At 47.1% G+C, this 19,567-nt stretch overlaps 1 protein-coding gene across 3 annotated transcripts in view; it reads right to left on the bottom strand.

The window, feature by feature from the left end:
- LOC141406927 (multidrug and toxin extrusion protein 2-like) overlaps positions 1 to 11,780 on the bottom strand; it is a 41,698-nt gene extending 29,918 nt beyond the window's left edge. For all 3 annotated transcript variants that reach the window (XM_074018805.1, XM_074018806.1, XM_074018808.1), the window contains exons 1-5: positions 11,509 to 11,780; positions 9,012 to 9,056; positions 8,426 to 8,511; positions 7,934 to 8,031; positions 6,457 to 6,634 (exon numbers count right to left, since the gene is read on the bottom strand). In XM_074018805.1, the coding sequence (XP_073874906.1) occupies positions 6,457 to 6,634; positions 7,934 to 8,031; positions 8,426 to 8,453 (304 nt within the window). In that variant the 5' untranslated portion in view covers positions 8,454 to 8,511; positions 9,012 to 9,056; positions 11,509 to 11,780. The remainder of the gene's footprint in view (positions 1 to 6,456; positions 6,635 to 7,933; positions 8,032 to 8,425; positions 8,512 to 9,011; positions 9,057 to 11,508) is intronic.
- Between the last annotated feature and the right edge of the window lie 7,787 nt (positions 11,781 to 19,567).

Genomic DNA, 19,567 nt, shown 5'->3' with positions numbered 1-19,567 from the left:
ACAAAAGATTTCATACCCAGTGAAGTAGGAATAATAGGATAATCTGAAAAAAAATTTTAAATAAGCATTCTTAAAATGTTCAAAGGCAGGAGGTTTTGAAATAAGAATCAACAGATATAAAAAAGAACAAAGGGGCTGGGCATGGTGTCTCAGGCCTGTAATCCCAACACTTTGGAAGGCTGAGGCTGGTGGATTGCCTGAGGTCAGGAGTTAAAGATCAGCCTAGGCAACATGGCAAGACCCCGTCTCTACAAAAAAATACAAAAATTAGCTGGGTGTGGGTGGCACACACTTGTAGTCCCAGCTACTTGGGAGGCTGAGGTGGGAGGATCGCTTGAGCCTGGGAGGTGGAGGTTGCAGTGAGCCAAGATCACACCACTGTACTCCAGCCTGGGCAACAGAGTGAGGCCCTGTCTCAAAATAAGAGAGAGAAAAAAGAACTGAGTAAAATCTTAGACATAAAAAATATAATTATTCAAATTATAAACTGTTTTAAATATAAATAAAAGTGCTGGGATTGCAGATGTGAGCCACCACACTGGGCTTCACTTAGATTTCTATACCCAGCAATATTCAAGAGAAACATTCAAGAGAGCAGGCTGGGAGCAGTGGCTCACACCTGTAAGCTCAGCGCTTTGGGAGGCAGAGGAAGGAGTACTGCTTGACTCCAGGAGTTTGAGACCAGCTTGAGAAAAAAAGTGAGACCCTGTCTCTTCAGAAAATTAAAAAAAAAAAAAAAAATTAGCCAGGTTTGGTGGCATATGCCTGTAGTCTGAGCTACTTGGGAGGCCGGGGTCGGAGGATTGCTACGGCCTAGGAGGTCTGCACTCCAGCCTGGGTGAAGAGCAAGACCCTGTCTCAAAAACAAACAAAACTCTCTCAACAAGTTATGTGTAGAAGGAAAGTACTGCAACACAATAAAGGCCATATATCACAAGCCTACAGCTAGCATCATACTCAGTGGTAAAAAGGTAAAAGCTTTTCCTCTAAGATCAGGAAAAAGACAAGGAATGCTCACTCTCACTATTTCTTTTCACCATAGTACTAGAAGTCCTAGCCACAGCAGTTAGGCAAGAAAAAGAAATACAAGGCATCTAAATCAGAGAGAAAGAAGTAAAATGTTCTGTTTGCAGATGTCATGATGGTATATAGAGAAAACCCTATAGACTCCACCAAAAATTATTAGAACTAATTTAAAAATTCAGTGACATTTCAAGATATAAAATCAATATACAAAAATAGTTTACGTTTCTTTATAGTAACAATGAACAATCCGAAAAAAAAAAAAATTAAGAAAACAATTCCCTAGCCTGGGCAACATGGCGAAACCCCGTCTCTACAAAAAAATTAGAAAAATTAGCTGGGCATGGTGGTGCACACCTGTAGTCCCAGCTACTCAGGAAGCTGAGGTGAGAGGATCCCTTGAGCCTGGGAGGCAGAAGTTGCAGTGAGCCAACTCCACTCCAGCACCACTGCACTCCAGCCTGGGTGACACATTGAGACCCTGTCCCAAAAGAAAAAAAAAAAATCCATTTACAATTAAATCAAAAAGAATAAAATACTTAGAAAAAAATGTAACCAAGCAGGTGAGAGATCTTTATATTTAAAACTACAAAGCATTGATGAAAAAAATTGAAGACACAAATGAATGAAAAGATATCCCACGTTTATGAATCAAAAGAATCAACACTGTCAAAATGTTCACACTACCAAAGTGATCTACAGATTCAATGCAATGTTTATCAAAATTCCAAGAGACTTTTTTTACAGAATAGAAAAACAATTCTAAAAATTAGCATAGAACCACAAAAGATCTCGACTAGCCAAAGCAATATTGAAAAAGCTGGAAGCATCACACATTCTGATTTCAAATTATATCATAATCATAATGAAAACAGCATGGTGGCTGGGTGTGGTGGCTCATGCCTATAATCCCAACATTTTGGGAGGCTGAGGCAGAAGGATCACTTGAGCTCAGGAGTTTGAGACCAGCCTGGGCAACACAGCAAGATCCTATCTCTACAAAAAATTTTTTAAAAATTACCCAGGCATGGTGGTACACACCTGTAGTCCCAGCTACTTAGAAGGCTGAGGAAGGAGGATCGCTTGAGCTGAGGAGTTCAAGGCTGCAATGAGCTATGATGGCACCACTATACTCCAGCCTGTGTGACAGAGTGAGACTCCATCTCTTAAAACAAAAAACAGTATGGTACTAGCAATGGAAGGCACACAGACCAAGGGAACAGAATAGAGAGCCCAGAAATAAACCCAGACATACGTAGTCAACGAATCATCACCAAATGCTCCAAGAATACACAATTGGGGAGGAGTAGTCTCTTCAACAGATGGTGTTAGAAAACTAGAAATTCACATGCTGGAAAAAAAATTAAGAAAAGAAATTGGACTCTTACATCATACACAAAAATCAACTCAAAATGGATTAAAGACTTAAACATGACCAGAAACCATAAAACTCCCAGAGAAAACAGGGGAAAAGCTCCATGACATCGGTCTTGGCAATGCTTTTTTTCTATGACACCAAATGCATAGGCAACAAAGACAGAAATAACAAGTGGGACTACATAAAACTAAAGCGTTTCTGCAGAGCAAAGGAAATAGTCAATAAAATTAAAAGGTAAAGTATAGAATGGAAGAAGATATGTGCAAACCATTTATCCAATAATGTGCTGATATCCAAAATAAATAAGGAACTCATACAACTCAATAGCAAAAAAAAAAAAAAAAACAAAAAAAACACCCATGTACAAAGGCTTTAAATAGTCATTTATCAAAAGAAGACATACAGGGCCAGGTGCCATGGTGCACGCCTGTAGTCCCAGCTACTCGGGAAGCTGAAGCAGGAGGATCCCTTGAGCTCAGGAGGTCAAGGCAGCAATGAGCTATGATTGCACCACTGCACTCAGCCTAGGCGACATAGTTGAGACCTCATCTCTTAAAGGAAAAAGGCCGGGCACGGTGGCTCACGCCTGTAATCCCAGCACTTTGGGGGGCCGAGACGGGCGGATCACGAGGTCAAGAGATCGAGACCATCCTGGCCAACATGGTGAAACCCCGTCTCTAGTAAAAATACAACCGGGTGTGGTGGTGCGTGCCTGTAATCCCAGCTACTCGGGAGGCTGAGGCAGGAGAATCGCTTGAACCCAGGAGGCCGAGGTTGTAGTAAGCCAAGATTGTGCCTGCACTCCAACCTGGTAATGGAGCAAGACTCTGTCTCAAAAAAAAAAAAAGATATACGAGTGACCAACAGGTATATGAAAAGGTGTTCAACATTACAAATTATCAGAGAAATAGAAATCCAAACCACACTGAGACATCTATCACCTCTTAGCACAGCCATTACCAAAAAGAAGGTGTTGACAAACGTATGAAGAAAAGAGGACTTTTGTAAAATTTTGGTAGTGGTGTAAATTGGTATAGCCAGTATAGAAAAAAGTATGGCGGTTCCTCAAAAATGTAAAAATATAACAATCATATGATCCAGTAGTCCTTCTGGGCATATATCAAAAGGAAATTACTTTCTCAAAGAGAGAGCTGCACTCCCGTGTTCATTGCAGCATTATTCACATTAGCCAAGATAAGGAAATGACCTGAGTGTCCATGGCCAGTGGAATAAAGAGAATGTGGTGCACGCACGCATGCACGCAGAAAATGGAATATTATCCAGCCATAAAAAGTAATGAAATCCTGTCATTTGCAACAACATGGAAGAACCTGGAAGCCATCATGCTAAGTGAAATAAGGCAGGCTCAGAAACACAAATACTGTATGATCTCACTTATCTTAGGGGGTGGGAGAAATGCGGACATGTCAATCAAAGGGTACGAACTTTCAGCTATAAGATGAATAAGTTCTGGGGAACTAATGTACAACACGGTGAGCACAATTAATGATAATGTATTGGATACTTGAAATTTGCTCAGGGAGTAGATCTTAAGTATTCTTACCATGTGCGAAAGGGGAACTAGGCCGGGTGCAGTAGCTCACACCTGTAATCCCAGCACTTTGGGAGGCCGAGGCGGGCGGATCATGAGGTCAGGAGTTCAAGACCTGCCTGGCCAACATAATGAAACCCCGTCTCTACTAAAACTACAAAAAATTAGCCGGGCGTGATGGTGGGCACCTGTAATCCCAGCTACTTGGGAGGCTGAGGCAGGAGAATTCCTTGAACCCACATGGCGGAAGTTGCAGTGAGCCGAGATCGCGCCATTTAACTCCAGCCTGGGCAAGAGTGCAAGACTCCATCTCAAAAAAAAAAGGGGGGGGAACTATGCAAGGTGATGGATATGTTAATTAGCTTAATAGTGGTAATCATTTCAGAATGTACACACATATCAAAACAACATGTTGTCAGAAGCTAAATGACTCAAGAAAAAAACAAAAACCCATCATGTTGTACACTTTAAATATATACAAGTTTTAATTGTATATAAATAAAGCTGGAACAAATAGAAAAACAACAACAAACCTAATCTATTAAATTCCTTTAAATATTTATTTTAAATAAAATATTTAAAGGAATTTAGCTAAGTTGTAAGTGGTACTGATTTTTTATTTATTCATGTATTTTTTTGAGACAGAGTTTCTCTGTTGTTGCCCAGGAGGGAGTGCAATGGCATGATCTTGGCTCACTGCAACCTCCACCTCCCAGGTTCAAGCGATTCTTCTACCTCAGCCTCCCGAGTAGCTAGGATTACGGGCATGCGCTGCCACCACGCCCGGCTAATTTCGTATTTTTAGCAGAGACGGGTTTCTCCATGTTGGTCAGGCTGGTCTCGAACTCCTGACCTCAGGTGATCCGCCCACCTCAGCCTCCCAAAGTGCTAGGATTACAGGCATGAGCCACTGCACCCAGCCAGTGGTACTGATTATTTAAGAGTTCAGTCTGCTTATTTGAATTGATAAGACACTAATAGAACAGAATGATTTGCAAGGAACAAGTAGGATATTTTGTATTTATCTTTTTTTTTCTTTTTTCTGAGACGGAGTCTCACTCTGTTGCCCAGGCTGGAGTGTGATGGTGTGATCTCAGCTCAGTCTCCACCTCCCAGGTTCAAGCGATTCTCCTGCCTCAGCCTCCCGAGTAGCTGGGACTACAGGCATGTACCACCATGTCCAGCTAATTTTTGTATTTTATTTTATTATTTTTTTGTTGAGACAGAGTCTTGCTCTGTCACCCAGGCTGGAGTGCAGTGGCACAATCTCGGCTCACTGCAGGCTCTGCCTCCCAGTTCACGCCATTCACCTGCCTCAGCCTCCCAAGTAGGCGCCCGCCACTATGACTGGCTAATTTTTTGTATTTTTAGTAGAGACGGGGTTTCACCACATTAGCCAAGATGGTCTCAATCTCCTGATCTCGTGATCCACCCATCTTGGCCTCCCAAAGTGCTGGAATTACAGGCTAATTTTTGTATTTTTAGTAGAGATGGGGTTTCTCCATGTTGGCCAGGCTGGTCTCGAACTACTGACCTCAGGTGATCTGCCCACCTCGGCCTCCCAAAGTGCTGGTTTTACAGACATGAGCTACTGCGCCCCGCCTGGATTTTGTATTTGTCATTTTAATTCATTAAACATTAATTCCTAACACCCAGTACCTACAAATAGTCTTCTATGAACAAAAACTGCTTTCATGGACGTTTTTAAAAATCTCACATTGACCCTGTAATTTTTATGTTTTCAATAACTTAAACTTTTTCTATAATTTTTAGATTTCCCAAAAGATAATAATAATAATCTGGGAGAAAAACATCCAAAAACCAGAATTACATCTTTCTGAATAACAAATCACATAATGTAAAAAATCAATGTCCCCTTGAGAGGTAAAGCCCGCTGGACTTCCTGGGTCAAGTGGGAACTTTGAGAACTTTTCTGTCTAGCTAAAGGATCATAAACACACCAATCAGCACTCTATAAAAACGTACCAATCAGTGCTCTGTGTCTAGCTAAAGGATTGTAAATGCACCAATCAGCACTCTGTTTCTAGCTTGAAGTATGTAAATGTACCAATCAGCACTCTGTAAAATGGACCAATCAGCACTCTGTAAAATGGACGAAGCAGCAGGATGTGGGCGGGGCCAAATAAGGGAATAAAAGCTGGCCACCCCAGCCAGCAGGGGCAACCCTCTCAGGTCCCCTTCCATGGTGTGGAAGGTTCCTTCTTTCGCTCTTCACAATAAATCTTGCCGTTGCTCACTCTTTGGGTCCACGCCACCTTTAAGAGCTGTAACACTCGCCACAGGCTTCTTTCTTGAAGTCAGCGAGACCACGAACCCATCAGAAGGAAGAAACTCCGGACACATCTGAACATCTGAAGGAACAAACTCTGGACACACCATCTTTAAGAACTGTAACACTCACCGCGAAGGTCCGTGGCTTCATTCTTGAAGTCAGGGAGACGGAGAACCCACCGGAAGGAATAAATTCCGGACACACCCTTACCTCCCCAGGTGTCGACGTAGACTTTTTTCCACCACATATACAGGAAAAGCAGAGCAGACAGGGAGAACTGGAAGTGGTGTTGGCCCAGGCAGATCCTCTGCGAAGAAAAGTCATCATTATCCGCAGGTATATTCCTTCCAGATGAAAATAAACAGGCCACCTTCCACAAGCTTTTGCTCTGAGGTAAGAATCACAGTTATTAGATGAGGCTGGAACTCCTGGACTTTTAATATTTTCCCAAATCCACTTATAATAGACTTTTTTCTTTTCACCAAGATTAAATTTTGTGGAAGAACCAAATGTTGTTCCTCGATGGAAAAACAAAAGGACATAAAGATGTATCACCATTCCATGTTGTGAGAGTCTTAACCCATCAGATAAGTCCCTGAACATAATTAGTTAAAAGGGATACATCAAACATTACTGTGTTCAAAACACTGGTCTAGGACATAGCAGTTTTGTTTCCTGGGATTATAATACATTTGCTTTGTATTGGAAAATAACCTTGGAGCGTCTTCCATAGGTTACATTTTATCACAACAAATAGAACCATGCCCCACTCTGGCATAGAGAGCCAGGTACTCTGTCCTCCTGTCTATTTTTCCATTCCACTCCCCTACACAATCCTCCATTTTATCCTTTGTTAATCTATTCCTAAATTTTCTTCTCCTTTTCTCCTATATCCCCAAGCTTCCCTGTGTACATCTGTTGGGGAAACCTCTAAGACAGTTTCTGAGGCCCACCCCCCAGGAGAACCTGGGCGGCCCAGACCTCCTGTTTCCGGACATGAGTCATCCAACTGGTGCTCACACCTCCCTGTGGGACTCCAGCTTCCCGGGCCAGCGCCTCATCCAGCTTTCTAGCAGAAGGTGTGTTTCACTGATGTGTTCTTACGTTCCGTCCTCAGCCAGCCTTTAAAGACTTTCTAGCCACACTGAGGAGCCTCGCTCTGGCTCCATGCACAGAAGTGTCCCCCAGTGAGGGACAGGCGAATCAATAGTGCTTTCTTTCTGGGATCCTCATCTCCTCAAGCTTCATAAGGATGCAATTGGGCTCAGTTTCTTACAATTCCAAGATGCTGAGAGAATCCCTAAGGTGTCTGCCCCACTCTGTCTTTGCTAGGGTGGCCCCTTTCAGCCTTCACAGACCACAGCAACTCCCCTCTCTAGGTGAACTCCACCTCGACACACAATCAGCTTACACATTGCTTCTTCCCAGGCACCATCCCTATCTCTCCACCCACTAACCCACTGACCTTCCTTCCAACAGCCTGAGCCGGCTGCTCCTCCTGTGGGATCCTGTGGCACCCAGTTCTCACCTGGCACACAGACCACCTGAACACCCAACTCTATTGCCTGTCCACCTGTCCATATTCCCTCTACCAGATGATTTCACTCTCGCTGTCCCCAGCTCCAGGGCCAGGAGACAGCACACAGCAGACACTCAGTATCTGTTGAATGAAGGGGTCATGACTTACACCACTCTGGGGTCCAGGGCATACAGCAAGAGGGCATTCATGCCCACGTTGATGACATTCGCTGCAATCCCGGTAATAACTTGAGGCATGATGATGCCCTAAAACCCCAAAACAAATAGGAAAACATTCACATTTTCGAAAGCTAATTAGCTAGCCTGTCAAGTGAACACTCACAGTTAAACAGGGAACAATTTAAATGATGGCAAAGTTACGCAGGACTGGAATGGTCAGGAACTGAGATGACCAGATTAGTCTCCGTTGGTGCAGCGTCTAGCCATCCCAACCAGAAGCTTGAAGATGCTTCTGAATGACCTGGTAGGTCATAGTTTCCAGAACAGCAGCAGAGAGAGAAAAGCTCCTGAAGGGCAAATGAGCCCTGGTGTGAAGTGGAGGAGAGGCAGCTTGGAAGATTATCTGGGCCAAGTTGCTTAAGTTCTTGTGTACAGGACACCCAGCAGCCTGCTTCATAGCAGGTGTGCGGAACAGGCTTACCCTGTTGTTGCAGGTGCCAGTCACTCATTTGTTTTGTTTATGCTGTCTATTCAAACATTTTCTTTCAGTAAAACCTCTTTTCGTACCTGCATTGAAACAGAGAGCAGACTGTTACCCAAGCTGGGCAAGGCAAGAGGGCTGCGGCCTCAGATGGACAAGAAGGGACCCAGGGAGGCAGAGCCCTGCTTCTCTCCACCGTCCACCCAAACCTTGCCCGCAGACTCCTCCTTCGCTGCTCCCTCGTGGCTGTAGGAACCCCGGGCCCTCCTCTCTAAAGCAGAAGCACAAGAGCCAGGCCCCAGGCCAGATGCAAAGTTGGCACCAGCCCCAAGAGAGGGGAGGGGTCGGGCAGGGGCTGCAGAGAGAAGGGGGTGGTGGTGATTTAAAGGGGAATGGGACGGATTGATACAGCCGTCTCTCTCAGGCTAGACAATATTCACCTACAAGGCCTCAATCTCTCAGGCAAAGAACTCTAGGGTAGAATTAAAGGAGGAAAAATGTGAATTACTTTTATAGAACATTCCCTACGAATATTCACTAGACATTTCCAGGATTATGGAGTAAAAATTATAAAAAGAATCTATACCTGACTTTGTAAATATCTTGTCTGCAGCTGGAACAAGAATGCTGCCTGTAAGTTTAAACAGAACAACATACACTTCTCATTAATATAAATTCCAATGGTTTAGTTTAGTTCCGGTTTTTAATCTTAAATAAGACACTTCCCCTTGATGTGTGATCTCAGAGAACCTCACTCACATGAGACAATGCTAGGGCACTAACTATTTGGAATTTTCCAGAGTGGATAAAAGATGTACTCCCTGAAGAACTGACACAGGCAAATTCTAACTAGCTGAAGCAGACGCCACTGTCTTGACATTTTGAAGGGCTCCGAGGGTGCTCGAATGCAGCACCCCCCAAATCCTAGATGATCCCAGAAACATTCTGGTTGATTTGCAATCAGAAGTAACCGTAGAACAAGGAATCAGGAAGGAAATGTCTTCCCCTCATCAATCTTTGTCTTTGTCTTTTTTTTTTTTTTTTTTTTTTTTGAGACGGAGTCTTGCTCAGTCACCCAGGCTGGAGTGCAGTGGCGCAATCCCGGCTCACTGCAAGCCCTGCCTCCTGGGTTCACGCCATTCTCCTGCCTCAGCCTCCCGAGTAGCTGGGACTACAGGCACCTGCCACCACCCGGCTAATTTTTTTGTATTTTTAGTACAGACAGGGTTTCACCATGTTAGCCAGGATGGTCTCCATCTCCTGACCTCGTGATCCACCTGCCCCGGCCTCCCAAAGTGCTGGGATTACAGGCGTGAGCCCCCGCACCCGGCCCAATCTTTGACTTTAATTTAAGCTACTGGACATCAGAGTGGGACATGTCCTGAGAGTCAGCAAGGGAGGGAGAATAGGGCCAAGAAATACATGTTGGGCTTTTGGCATGAACTGCACCAAGATGGAGAAACAAACGAGGGTGGGGGGAAGGGGCATGTGCAGGGCGACACCTGTGACCTGCTTCATGTCATGAGACACAGCAGCCTTGAAACTTACAAGAAGGGCAGGAATGAAAATCAGCACACAAATTTGGGCTATCCTGAAACAAACAAAATCGTCTTCAGTTAATATTAAAACAGTTGCTGCTCATACTGTCTTCAAACTGAACCCGCAAGAGTATTTTCTAAAAATTAAAATTAAAAATTATTTTTTAGAGACAAGGTCTCACTCTCATGCCCAGACTGGAGTACAATGGTGCCATCATAGCTCGCTGTAACCTCAAACTTCTGGGCTCAAGCGATCCTCCTGCCTTGGCCTCCCAAAGTGCTGGGATTACAGATGTGAGCCACCGGACCCAGCTTAAAAATGGGAGAAACTGGCCGGGCGCGGTGGCTCAAGCCTGTAATCCCAGCACTTTGGGAGGCCGAGACGGGCGGATCACGAGGTCAGGAGATCGAGACCATCCTGGCTAACACGGTGAAACCCCGTCTCTACTAAAAATACAAAAAATTAGCCGGGCGAGGTGGCGGGCGCCTGTAGTCCCAACTACTCGGGAGGCTGAGGCAGGAGAATGGCGTGAACCCGGGAGGCGGAGCTTGCAGTGAGCTGAGATCCGGCCATTGCACTCCAGCCTGGGCAGCAGAGCGAGACTCCGTCTCAAAAAAAAAAAAAAAAAAAAGGGAGAAACTTAATAACTTTAAGTGTTTTTCTTCAACCTACACCAACATGACACTAAGTCTACTAAACGTCTGCTATCTAAGGGGAAGCCTGACCACTTTCCATTTTTCAGCTCATTCTTAGCATAAAAGGTGGAGTGAACACAGCAAAAGGAACTAAAACTTGGGCAAAATTCAGAAACCATTTGAAAGTGTCAGGGCCACCTAACACTGAGCGAGACAGTCTTCTAGAAAGGACCACGTGCCCCAAGGACAATACCAGAGAATACGCTGGAATGACAGGTTAAAGAAAAAACCCAACTCTAAAGTCATACATGAAGGCGATTACACTGCTATTCTACTTCAGGGGAAAAGTATTCTATGCATTTGCCACACAGCAAAATGGAGGGACTTGGTGAACGGGAGACAGGCCAGGCACATAACACCCTGGTCCTGTATCTTGTCACCGAGGGTCAGGTGGTCCCTGCAGCCCCAAGACCCTATGGTCCACAGTCACAGCTTCCTTTTTTTTTTTGAGATGGAGTTTTGCTCTTGTCGCCCAGGCTGGAATGCAATGGTGCGATTTTGGCTCACTGCAACCTCCGCCTCCCGGGTTCAAGCAATTCTCCTGCCTCAGCCTCCCGAGTAGCTGGGATTACAGGCGCCTACCACCACGCCCAGCTAATTTTTTTGTATTTTTAGTAGAGACGGGGTTTCACCATGTCAGCCAGGCTGGTTTTGAACTCCTGACCTCAGATGATCCACCCGCCTCAGCCTCCCAAAGTGCTGGGATTACAGGCGTGAGCCACCGCGCCTGGCTAGCTTTCAATTTTTAAAGGGTTCAAGACCATGTAATTGGCCGAAAATGTCCACATAGGTACAATGACCAGATAGCCACTTACTTTTAACCTAGGATTGAGAAACAGGGGACCTCACTTGGAGACTTCGGGGTCTTGTTTTAAGAGCAGGAGGATGCGCTCGGTATTGATGAAGTCGGCCCAGCAGGGAAAGCAGCACAGCATGAGGATGAGGATTCCTGTCTGCATATGATCCCCATGCGCTTGAGGTTTCTGCCTCCAAAGGACTTGAGGAAACAAACGCTGCTAACAGCATATGTTGGGGCAGGCCGAGGCTGGGGGCCCGCACCACAAGCAGCCCCTCCCAGGGGTGCCCGCCCGCCGCCCAGGCAGCCCCGTTTCCCACCATCTGCTCCCGCCCTCCCCACCAACAGCTGACAGCATTGGGGGAGCTTCTGAGCCAGGGACAACCAGTGAGCCAGCTGGCCCCTGTGGCATTTGACACGTGTCCTAGGACAATGTGTCCCTGCTCCCAGGAGCTGGGACTGTTAACATGGAGGGTATAGGCAGCAGAAACTGAAGCTTAGAAGAGAGTTTTCAACATTGGGGGAGACAGATGCTGCAGGAGAGCGTGTGCCATGGTAGAAGGTGAAGTTGTGGGGGACTCTGAGGGCCAGGGATACTGGGGGAGGGTTCAGAGGAAGAAAAGCACACACTGTAGGCTGAGAAGGGCAGTTAGGGAGGCGGCAAGAACTTCGGGGGGTGGTAGGTCATGGAGGCCAAGGCAGTGCTCTAGAAAGCAGGAATGTCCAAATGGAATAAGGACGGCCAAGCGGTCACCTGAGGATTTTGTCACAGGAGGCCGGGAAGAAGCCAGGCCCAGTGAGCTGGGCAGGAACGAACAAGGCATCAATGGGGGCTTAGTCAGGAGTGCAGGCCAGGCCTGAGTGCAAAGAACACCTTCAAGAAGCTTGGCCTGAAGGAGGCCAGCAGGGAAGGAGGGATGGTGGTAAGGGAGGGCGATTTTAGGGTATGGGAGACCAGAGTGGGAGGAACAAAGGACAAAATGCCCTTGAGCAGGTGGCCCCAGAGGACAGCACTAGTCAAGCTGACTGTGCTGGTTTTTGTTTTTGTTTTTTGAGATGGAGTCTCGCTCTGTTGCCCAGGCTGGAGTGCAGTGGCGGGATCTCGGCTCACTGCAACCTCCACCTCCCAGATTCAAGTGATTCTCCAACCTCAGCCTCCTGAGTAGCTGGGATTACAGGCGCCCACCACCATTGTATTTTTAGTAGAGATGGGGTTTCATCATGTTGGCCAGGCTGGTCTCGAACTTCTGACCTCAGGTCAGATCTGCTACCTTGGCATCCCAAAGGGCTGGGGTTACAGGCGTGAGCCACTGCACCCAGCCGACCCTGGTTGTATTTCCAGTCATTTGCAGCCAGGAACAGATGTTTGCTCCAGTAGTCCCAGCTACATGGGAGGCTGAGGCAGGAGGATCTCTTGAGCCCAGGAGTTCAAGTCCAACCTGCCTGGGCAACATAGGGAGACCTTGCCTCCAAAAATAGAAATAAAATGTTTTAGGCCAGGCGCGGTGGCTCAAGCCTGTAATCTCAGCACTTTGGGAGGCCGAGGCGGGCGGATCACGAGGTCAGGAGATCGAGACCATCCTGGCTAACCCGGTGAAACCCCGTCTCTACTAAAAAATACAAAAATCTAGCCGGGTGAGGTGGCGGGCGCCTGTAGTCCCAGCTACTCGGGAGGCTGAGGCAGGAGAATGGCGTAAACCCGGGAGGCAGAGCTTGCAGTGAGCTGAGATCCGGCCACTGCACTCCAGCCTGGGCAACAGAGCGAGACTCCATCTCAAAATAAAATAAAATAAAATAAAATAAAATGTTTTAAAAAGATTCTCCATGATTTACAACGGGCTACCTAGCTACCTCACAACTGTAAATTAGAAATATCGTGAGTTGAAAATGCATTGAATGCATCTAACCTACCAAACATCACAGTGTAGCCTGGCCCACTTTAAACGTGCTCAGAACGCTTACATTAGCCCACAGCTGAGTAAAATCATCTTAGATAAAGCCTATTTGTGATACAGTGTTGACTCTCTCATGGAATCTACTGGAGGGTACTGAAAGTGGAAAGCAGAATGGTTGTATGGGGCTTGAAGTGCAGCTACTGAACACGTGTCGCTGTTGTACCATCGCGAAGCTGAAAAATCGAAGTCGGGGACCATCTGTATTTGACAAATAAAACGCAACAAAACCCATAGGGTGGATGGTCCTAGAAAGTCTCTATTATGAAAGGTAACTGCCAAAAAACGGTATGTGGGGGAGGGTGGTCCTCACCTGAGACATGAAGGTGTCACGAGCTGAGGCTAGGCCGATGCCAACTGCAATCCCAGTAACCTTCGCCACCTGCAACAACAGAGCCGGTGTGGCAGATGTTCTGGAGGCGACGCCAGTTCAGGGTCACATCAGACAGCTCCCTCTTCATGGAGGAACCTCAACAAGCTTGTCTCTAAAGAACTTCGGGGGGCGGGAGGTCATGGAGGCCAAGGCTGTATTTTAAATGTATGCTGTATTTTAGATCAAATGGGTGTCTACATCTATCCTTATTGATTATTGAACAAAAATGTACCTTCTGACTAAAGGACGATAACCACCTTGTGTCAACTGGGGAAATATGAAATCTAGTTTTTCTTAAACAGTATAGCACATTATAATTTCTATATTTACAGTTAAGTTGTGGGCCGGGTGCGGTGGCTCACGCCTGTAATCCCAGCACTTTGGGAGGCCAAGGCGGGTAGATCACTTGTGGTCAGGAGTTTGAGACCAGCCTGACCAACATGGTGAAACCCCATCTCTACTAAAAATACAAAATTGGCCGGGCATGATGGCAGGCACCTGTAATCCCAGTTACTTGGGAAGCTGCGGCAGGAGAATCGCTTGAACCCAGGAGGTGAAGGCTGCAGTGAGCCAAGATCATGCCATTGCACTCTAACCTGGGTGACAGAGTGAGACCCTGTCTCAAAAACATAAAAAATAAATAAAGTTAGGTTGTGGTTAACATCTAAAGGTGATGCCCCGATCTGCCAGTAGGATGTGCAGTTGGTAATAATAACAGCAAACTTCTATTGAGCACATACTATGTGCCAGGCACTGCCCTAAGCCCCTCATGCACATGGTGCTAGGACCATTCATCTCATTTTTTGTATTGGGTAGCATGAGTTACACAAAGTGTATCAAAGTGTATGTCCCTTGCCCAAGTTACTCAGATGGTGACCTGAGTCTGGGACGTCTGGTTTCAGATCCCAAGGTTTTTTTTTTTTATTATTATACTTTAAGTTCTAGGGTACATGTGCATAACGTGCAGGTTTGTTACATATGTATACTTGTGCCATGTTGGTGTGCTGCACCCATCAACTTGTCAGCACCCATCAACTCGTCATTTACATCAGGTATAACTCCCAATGCAATCCTTCCCCCCTCCCCCCTCCCCGTGATAGGCCCTGGTGTGTGATGTTCCCCTTCCCGAGTCCAAGTGATCTCATTGTTCAGTTCCCACCTATGAGTGAGAACATGTGGTGTTTGGTTTTCTGTTCTTGTGATAGTTTGCTGAGAATGATGGTTTCCAGCTGCATCCATGTCCCTACAAAGGATACAAACTCATCCTTTTTTATGGCTGCATAGTATTCCATGGTGTATATGTGCCACATTTTCTTTTTTCTTTTTTTTTTTTTTGAGACAGAGTCTTGCTCTGTCGCCCAGGCTGAAGTGCAGTGGCGCAATCTTGGCTCACTGCAAGCTCCACCTCCCGGGTTCACAACATTCTCCTGCCTCAGCCTCATGAGTAGCTGGGACTACAGGCGCCCACCACCGCGCCCGGCTAATTTTTTGTATTTTTAGTAGAGACAGGGTTTCACCGTGGTCTCGATCTCCTGACCTTGTGATCCGCCCGCCTCGGCCTCCCAAAGTGCTGGGATTACAGGCGTGAGCCACCGCGCTCGGCCAGTGTGCCACATTTTCTTAATCCAGTCTGTCACTGATGGACATTTGGGTTGATTCCCAGATCCCAAGCTTTAGTCCTCCAGTGAGGAACAGGACTAGTTGTGTCACCCTCTTGACCAGACTTCACCCAGTCCCTGACAATCAAGGCCACATAGTGTAGCCTGCAAGTAGGGCGCAAGAGGCTCGCAGGGTGAGGGGCTGAAAGACCCTCGCTTGCGTCCTGGGTCTCACAGTTAGTGGTGATGTGAGTTAGCTTCTTCACTGACCACGACTCTGGCCTGGTGAACACAAACTCCAGCCCCCACCATGTAACTGACAGGCCACACACACACTGCCCAGTGGGACCCCACGAGACCGGGGTCTCCATCTAACCGTGCCCCAGGAGGGCTGTGGCACAATGAGGATACACTCACACTGCGACACTGAATTCCAGCCAGGGGAGAGGGGCATGACTAAAGCTCCCAAACCCCTTAGACTGCCAGGAAAACAGAAAGGTAAAGCATGTCAATTTATGAAAAGTTTTGTGTTTTAAAAAGTCACACAGAGCTGGGCACGGTGGCTCACATCTGTAATCCTAGCACTTTGGGAAGCCGAGGTGGGCAGATCACTTGAGGCCAGGCATTCAAGAGCAGCCCAGTCAACATGGCAAAACCCATCTCTACTAAAACTGCAAAAATTAGCTGGGAGTGGTGGTACGTACCTGTAGTCCCAGCTACTCAGGAAGCTGAGGCACAAGAATTGTTTGAACCTGGGAGGCAGAGGTTGCAGTGAGCCGAGACAGTGCCCCTGCACTCCAGCCTGGGCAACAGAGCAAGACTCTGTCTCAAAAAAAAAAAAAAAGTCACATAGGAGGGTAAGGGGGATGGAGGGGATAGGAAGAGATGTGTTAAAGGATACAAAGTTACAGTTAAACAGAAGGAATAGGCCTGTGTTCACCACACTGCAGGATGACTGCAGTAAACAATCACAGATAGTTTCAAATAGCTGGAAGGATACTGAAGCCTGGGCAACATGACCAGACCCCATCTCTACAAAACTTTTAAAAATTAGCTGGACATTGGCCGGGTGTTGTGGCTCACACCTGTAATCCCAGCACTCTGGGAGGCTGAGGCAGGTGGATCATCTGAGGTCAGGAGTTCGAGACCAGCCTGGCCAATACAGTGAAACCCTGTCTCTACTAAAAATACAAAAATTAGCCGGGTGTGTTGGCACATGCCTGTAGTCCCAGCTACTCAGGAGGCTGAGGCAGGAGAATCGTTTGAATCCGGGAGATGGAGGTTGCAGTGAGTCACTGCACTCCAGCCTCGATAACAGAGCAAGACTCTGTCTTAAAAAAAAAAAAAAAAATTAGCTGGACATGGTAGCACACAACTGTGGTTCTAGCTACTTAGAAGGCTGAGGTGGGACAATCACTTGAGCCCAGGAGTTTGAGGCTGCAGTGAGCTGTGATTGTGCCACTGCACTCCAGTCTGGGTGACAGAGCAAGATCCTGTCTCAAAAAAAAAAAAGGAGAAAGAAATAAAAGAAAAGAAGATATTGAATACTCCCAGCACAAAGAAATGAGAAATGCGTTACTCTCCCCCAGGACTCAGTCTAACCATGTAAGCAGGACCACGGCCTTGGGCCCTGCGGCTTCCGCTGTCACAAGCTTTTATCAAACTCAGCTCTGACGTTAGACCTCTTGCTTACAACACATAACTTTATAAAAGATGGAACAAAAATTGCTACTCTGTCTCTGGCGGCAAGCTGCCCAGATTACCACGCTCCATGTCGTGGTGTCTGCCTTCTGAGGGTCAAGGGGAATGTGGCTGAGGCTCAGTACCCAGGCCTGCCCTTCCCGCAAATCAAGGCTTCCATAAAACCTCAGCACGGGCCAGGCGTGGTGGCTCAAGCCTGTAATCGAAGCACTTTGGGAGGCCGAGACGGGCGGATCACGAGGTCAGGAGATCGAGACCATCCTGGCTAACACGGTGAAACCCCGTCTCTACTAAAAAAAAAAATACAAAAAACTAGCCAGGCGAGGTGGCGGGCGCCTGTAGTCTCAGCTACTCGGGAGGCTGAGGCAGGAGAATGGCATAAACCTGGGAGGCGGAGCTTGCAGTGAGCTGAGATCCGGCCACTGCACTCCAACCTGCGCGACATAGCAAGACTCTGTCTCAAAAAAAAAAAAAAAAAAAAAAAAAAAACCTCAGCACGATTTCCAGGCTATCCCATGCCAACTCACCCCCGGCTCCAGGCTTTTCCACCCATGTTTCTTTGACCCAATTCTAACAGCTATTTATTTATCCTTCTTTTAGGGAAGTGTTTGTGTAAACTAGTTCAAATTATTTGTGGAACAAGGTGGAATATAAATAAATGTTCTTTTATTTAAAAAAACACTTTTGTTAATCCTTTTATATTATGAACATTTGTCTAAAGGTAAAAAATTTTGTTTTCACAGTTATCTTAAAAATTAGTCTGTTCTCTTCCTAGAATATCTCACTGCAACCTCTGCCTACCGGGTTCAAGAGATTCTCCTGCCTCAGCCTCACAAGTAGCTGGGACTACAGGCACCCACCACCACGCCTGGCTAATTTTTGTATTTTTAGTAGAGACGGGGTTTCGCCATGTTGGTCAGGCTGGTCTCGACCTCCTGACTTCAGGTGATCTGCCCGCCTCAACCTCCCAAAGTGCTGGGATTACAGGCGTGAGCCACTGTGCCCAGCCTAACCACAGGAATTTCTGTAGCCCGTTCCGTATAAGGGGCTCTGCACTCCTCCGCCTTTGACCAAGGGCAGTGGTATTTCAACTAAGTTGTCGAGACAATTTTGACCAACATGGTGAAACCCTGTCTCTACTAAAAATACAAAAATTAGCCAGGCATGGTGGTGGACGCCTGTAATCCCAGCTCCTCAGGAGGCTGCATTGGGAAAATCGCTTGAATCTGGGAGGCAGAGTTTGCAGTGAGCCAAGATCTCACCACTGCAGCCTGGGCGACAGAGCGAGATTTCATCTCAAAAAAAACAAAAAAACGAAAACAAAAACAAAAAAACAGCAGAGTCAGCTTGACTAGTGCTGTCCTCTGGGGCCACCTGCTCAAGGGCATTTTGTCCTTTGTTTCTCCCAGTCTGGTCTCCCATACCCTAAAATCGCCCTCCCTCACCACCACCCCTCCTTCTCTCTTGGCCTCCTTCAAGCCAAGCTTCTTGAAGGTGTTCTTTGTACTCAGGCCTGGCCTGTACTCCTGACTCAGCTCCCATTGATGCCTTGTTCGTTCCTGCCCAGCCTACTGGGCCTGGCCTCTTCCCAGCCTCCTGTGACAAAATCCTCAGGTAAGCCCTTGGCCGTCCTTAATCCACTTAGCCATCCCTGCTTTCTAGAGCACTGCCTTGGCCTCCATGACCTACCACCCCCCAAAATTCTTGCCGCCTCCCTAGCCGCCCTTCTCAGCCTACAGTGTGTGCTTTTCTTCCTCTGCACCCTCCCCCAGTATCCCTGGCCCTCAGAGTCCCCCACAACTTCACCTTCTACCACAGCACACGCTCTCCTGCAGCATCTGTCTCCCCCAATGTTGAAAACTCTCTTCTAAGCTTCAGTTTCTGCTGCCTATACCCTCCATGCTAACAGTCCCAGCTTCTGGGAGCAGGGACACATTGTCCCAGGACACGTGTCAAATGCCACAGGGGCCAGCTGGCTCACTGGTTGTCCCTGGCTCAGAAGCTCCCCCAATGCTGTCAGCTGTTGGTGGGGAGGGCGGGAGCAGATGATGGGAAACAGGGCTGCCGGGGCGGAGGGCGGGCACCCCTGGGAGGGGCTGCTTGTGGTGCGGGCCTCCAGCCTCGGCCTGCCCGGCATATGCTGTTAGCAGCGCATTTGTTTCCTCAAGTCCTTTGGAGGCAAGAACCTCAAGCGCGTGGGGATCATATGCAGAGAGGAGTCCTCATCCTCATGCTGTGCTGCTTTCCCTTCTGGGCCGACTTCGTTAACACCGAGTGCATCCTCCTGCTCTTAAAACAAGACCCCGAAGTCTCCAGGTGAAGTCCCCAGTTTCTCAATCCTAGGTTAAGAGTAGGTGGCTATCTGGTCATTGTACCTATGTGGACATTTTCGGCCAATTACATGGTCTTGAACCCTTTCAAAAACGAAAGCTGTAACTGTGGGCCACAGGGTCGGGCCCACGCCCCAGGGATGACAGCAGAATCGGGG

This window comes from Macaca fascicularis, chromosome 16, assembly GCF_037993035.2.
Source record: "Macaca fascicularis isolate 582-1 chromosome 16, T2T-MFA8v1.1".
In the NCBI taxonomy this organism is placed as follows: Eukaryota; Metazoa; Chordata; class Mammalia; order Primates; family Cercopithecidae; genus Macaca; species Macaca fascicularis.
This window is presented reverse-complemented; position numbering and strand designations above follow the sequence as displayed.